The sequence below is a fragment of the Drosophila subpulchrella genome, chromosome 2L, assembly GCF_014743375.2.
Source record: "Drosophila subpulchrella strain 33 F10 #4 breed RU33 chromosome 2L, RU_Dsub_v1.1 Primary Assembly, whole genome shotgun sequence".
NCBI classification, from domain to species: Eukaryota; Metazoa; Arthropoda; class Insecta; order Diptera; family Drosophilidae; genus Drosophila; species Drosophila subpulchrella.
The window spans coordinates 2,111,865-2,116,860 of NC_050610.1; the positions used below are offsets into that span (position 1 = coordinate 2,111,865).

The following is a 4,996-nucleotide window of genomic DNA, read 5'->3' on the forward strand; positions in this document are numbered from 1 at the left end:
TTGTGGTTACTAATAGTTTTGATTATAAAAACTTTTAGCATCAAAAAGTGTTAGTTTTCAAGACGGGAAATAAAGTTTAAAAAGTTGATTTTAACAAAAATTCGACATTTTCAATAAGTACTGAACGGGTTGAGAAAAGTCTTGTATCATTCAAACGGAATACAAATGACCTTTTCATTGATGCCAAAATGCACATGAAGTAAGTTAATATTATGAGTATATTTGACTTTTGATTTGTGTAAATACTTTTGACCAAACCTTATTACTTATGTTATATATAATTATATTATATTTTATATTACCATTTAATTTTACTAGGTTTAGTTATTTTGCCAAGTGTGCTGCTGGCACACATCAGCACGTGTTCATTTCCGGCAACAGCATTTACCGTGCATATCCTGCCGTGTATCCTTGGCCAACTCTCCTTCTGCTCTGCACAGTTCTGGTCTGGTCTGTTGTGTTGTATCCTGTAGCTGTTGCTCTTCCAGCGGTGGCTGCCTAAGCCGTGCTCCATCGTCGATACAGAAAGCTTTCAGATTTAATTTTAATTAGGTGCTATTGAATTTATAAATTTTTCAGCTGCTGTCGCCGTCCTGCGTCCTTTGTCCTTCGCCCCCTTTGGCCCCCTTTGTCTCCCCGCCGCACACGGAGAACTTTGCCAGCCATTGGCAAAAGTTTCAGGGGGAAGTCCCATCGGAGGCACCCTGCCTGTTGCCTGACACTAATAACAATAATCGCAAATTGTATTTTCATGAATTTTCAACTCGTAATTACTAATATTTCAATATACATACAAATACATAATCTATATACACAGCACCCCCATCACGCGCCCAAATAGAAGCCAAAACTGGCGCATAATTAAAATTTGTTGTCCACGCCTTCTGTGAAATGGAAGGTTGGGTTGGCTGGTCCTCGGACCGGGTTTGGGGATTTACCTTTTACAATGAATAACAATGAACAATGTACATTAATTTTCCGTATTAATTGTTTATTTGCGCAGGCTGCATATTAAAATGTCTGCTAATCAATAATAAACCCCATTTGAGAGAGATTACTTTTTGTTGGGCTTTTGTTTCAATTGGTTATGGAGAAGTCTTTAGGGAAAGGTTAGCTTAATTGTGTTTTAAATGGTTCTTAAAGCTTTCAATGCAAGAAAAGTTAAAGGAGTGTATCAAAATATGAAAGTTTATTGGTGGTTGCTCGAAGAAACAGTATCAATTTTAAATCTTTTATCGTCCCATGAAACATGCCTACAGTGGGACTTATACGTCTCAGATCTTTGTCTCTTAAATTAAATATCTTAACAGTTCGATAAATTTTGTTTGTTAATTATAAGTTCAAAGCTTACATGCTTTTTAAACTCTGGTTATTTTCCAAGTTTTTGAATTGTTCTTAAATGGCTCTATTGAATTTTGTGACTTGTGACTAGTTGTCAAATTTTTCGAAAGTTAAAATATGTAATACTTTACTTTTCATTATAAGTTTAGGTCTAAAACTATTAACAAGTAAATAATAATTAAAAATATACTTTCTGCTTATACTAAAATATTATAGAGCTGTCAAGACTTTTAAATGAAATAAGGTGAAAACCATAGTTTTTCAGAGCTTCAAAAGCCTCGAGCTTGTTGCTGAAATCTCTGGAACAGCTGATTAACACCAGGTAATTAATTTGCCCTTTAAATGTTGGTAGTATTTTTGTAATGCAGTGATCACTTGCGAGCTTACTTTTAATTTTCCCAATCGTCAACCCATATCCTATAGCTCCTATGGGAATTATCGGACGAGACTAGACTGTAGATGAAATGGTTTGATGAAGAGGTTTTTAAGAATTGTTGACCTGTGTGATAATTTTTTTGTATCTTTACCTTATTCAGGATATTAAATTTAGCCAATCTGGTGACCCTATCATATGCTGCCATAGGTTCAATAAAGTTAAATTTGACAAGTTAAAGTTTTAAAGCAAATATATTTTGCTTTGTAACATTTCCTTTCATTTTTAATTTTTAATTTTAATTTTTTAATGTTTGACTTTTATAGAATTTTATTTTTTATAAAAAAACTCCAATCTAGTTACCAGAGAAATAAAATTCATGCTCAATGACAGTTTATGTAGACCACGAAATGCAAATTGTGAGGCGCTGACGTACAACATGGCTCGACTCTCCAGTTTTCTGATCGCAATTGCGAGTCTGGCTTTCGTCCTTGAAGTCAATTCGCTGGACAACACCACCTCGGTGAAGCTGGAAAAGTTTGTAAACTGCGAGGATAAGACTTACGAATCGAGGAAGGCGATCTATCGCGACTACTGGGTGCTGGAGAACTACGTAATGGCCGGTCACGGGCAGCTCTCGTGCTATGAAAATGTGACGTACTCCAGCCATGCGGACTATACTTATCTGGACAATGTGGTACCCCTCCTGGAACGCTGGCGATCGCCCCTGAGCCTGGCCATTTACGCCCCGGGCACGGATTTTGAACGCACTCTGGAGAGCATTCTGTACCTGCTGCAGTGCCATCCCGGCAAGGACTTGGTTCGCGAGCTGTCCAGCTTCCATCTGTACTTCGACGTGGAACATCTGCCGCAGGTGGTGCCCTCGCCCAAAAAGGCTCTTAACGCGAAAGCCAACTGCAGCGGTCCACCGCCTTACGAGAATGTGGCTAGAAGGGACTTGTACAGGACTCAGCAGGGACTCGATTATCCGGTGAACATGGGTCGCAACATCGCGCGCAAAGCTTCGCTGACCCATTACGTCCTCGCCTCGGACATCGAACTCTATCCCACGCCCGGATTGGTGCCGGACTATTTAAATTTCCTTGGCCGTCTTGTAAGATTTGTTATTGAGCTTTTAGTTATGTTCTGGTTGCCAGTGTGCTTCTATTTTTATAATTTTCAATCGAGCTAAACGCCATAAAACTTGCCCACCTAACTATCGCGGAGAACGAATTACATTAAATCTCGGACTTTCCAAAGGAAATTTTATTTTTTACTAAGAATTCAAACGGTTACACAAATTAATCCAGAGAGCACATTCAATAAATTAAATTAACCAAACAAAAAAACGGTAAAATTTTATTTTTTGGTTGGAAAAGAATATGACCATTAATGGCACTTTTCTGAAAACCGTGCTTTCGAATCCCATGCTCACTCACAACTTAATGCAGGGGTAGTTGGTTCGATCAATTTGTGTACGCTTTTTTATAAAATATTTACATGTGTCTTTTATATGGTCGTCTTTGATTACCCTCCATAATTTTAACTGAAGAAAAAACATGCAAAATTAAAACTGTAAGATCAGATCTCAATTTTAAGCACCTATTTTTCATACTTTGATACGGTTATAAAAACTTTTTGTTTTTGCTCTTTTTGTAAAAATAAATACATTTTAAAATATTTTGTTGGTATAACCTTATCTACAGGTTATTGGAAGGCCAGGACAGCAGCCCACTTCGCCGGTGGTACATGTGCTGCGTATTTTCGAGGTGATGGCCAACGTTTCCGTGCCGAGCTCCAAGCCGGAGTTGCAAAAATTGTTGAGATCGGGTGAAGCCGTACCATTTCACATGGAAATCTGCGCCGTTTGCCATCGAGGACCCAAGCTGGGGGAATGGATAAATGCCACCGTGGTGACCGAAGGTCTCAACGTTTTCAATGTGGGTCATCGCTCGCAAAATGACAACATGTGGGAGCCGATCTTCATAGGCACCGTCGAGGATCCACCGTATGACGAGCGATTGACCTGGGAAGGTCAGCGAGACAAAATGACACAAGCGTACGCAATGTGCGTACTGGACTATGAGTTTCACATCCTGGATAATGCCTTTTTGGTCCACAAGCCGGGCATCAAGCAACCCGCTAAAAGCAAATCAATCTTCCAACAATCCACCCGCCGCACTAATGGCCTTATCAATAGAAAAATCTCTAAAGAGCTACGGATCAAGTACGGTTCTCGAAATGGCTGTGTCATTTAGGATAGTGCTCATATATTGTATTCCAAATTCCGTGTTAATTTATCAGAATGCTGTGGCAGTAAGTTGTAAAATTCTTCGCATAAACAGAAATAGGTTGAATACATTTTTTACAATTTCTTTAGTAAGGGATTTTTTTAAACTTAGTAAGGACTTAAATACTTGTATGCTCTATCGTTACTATAGGTGTACACAGAAAAAAAGAATTACAAAAATTAAATATTTAATTGTTAGCAAGGAAGAACGAGATTTCGGAGATCTCAGCGTTCATACGGATAGACAGACGGAGATAGGAAACGCTTAATTCTACCTGTTAAATACTTTCCGACGAATCTAATATACGCTTTTACTCTACGAGTATCGAATGATTAATACATGCGTCCTACTTAAAATTCATTGTATACTTCCCTATTTTAATATAAATCAAACAAAAACACCTTCTAACGAGGTAAACAATCTAGGGACGATCGCACCTTCAGTGTTCAACATTTTTGATATCAACTAAATAAATATACTTTATATTTATTCCCATTCGGCACGCCGCAATACAATATGCCTGTGGAGGGATATTGATGAAGCGTGCCGAATGAGAAAAATCTGAAGGGCTATACATATTCAAATTACAAAGAAAATCGGTTCCTCCGTCTTTGACAATTAATTGCATTTGGACTATTTCCGTTAAGGCATCGGTACTAGCATTTTAAGATACCTTTTCAACGACACTTAGCACACGCTCGCTTAGAAGCTACATGAGTTTTAGATCTGGCTGTTTTTTAGCTATTATCGCCGAACGAATTGGGTTTTTCCAAAAGCGTTAGAACTAAAATTTCTTATATCAATCTGTTTAGCACAACTTAAATGTCTTCAGGACCAAAAAATATAGTTTGAGTACACACAAACAAAATTCCACGCTCATACAATGTTAGTTGTTCGGAACTGGTCGATTTTACAAAAATTTTCTGTATGTCAAAAGTTAAAAAATCTAAGGAGATATACAGTCTGAACAGTCTGATCAATAAGAATAAAA

The 4,996-nt window shown here is 37.9% G+C and overlaps 1 protein-coding gene across 1 annotated transcript; it reads left to right on the top strand.

The window, feature by feature from the left end:
* Positions 1-2,065: 2,065 nt before the first annotated feature.
* LOC119547342 (beta-1,4-glucuronyltransferase 1) lies at positions 2,066-4,071 on the top strand. Its single transcript, XM_037854154.1, has 2 exons — positions 2,066-2,828; positions 3,421-4,071. Exons 1-2 carry the CDS (start codon positions 2,094-2,096, stop codon positions 3,970-3,972), a joined length of 1,287 nt encoding a protein of 428 aa, XP_037710082.1. The 5' UTR covers positions 2,066-2,093; the 3' UTR covers positions 3,973-4,071.
* Positions 4,072-4,996: the final 925 nt, after the last annotated feature.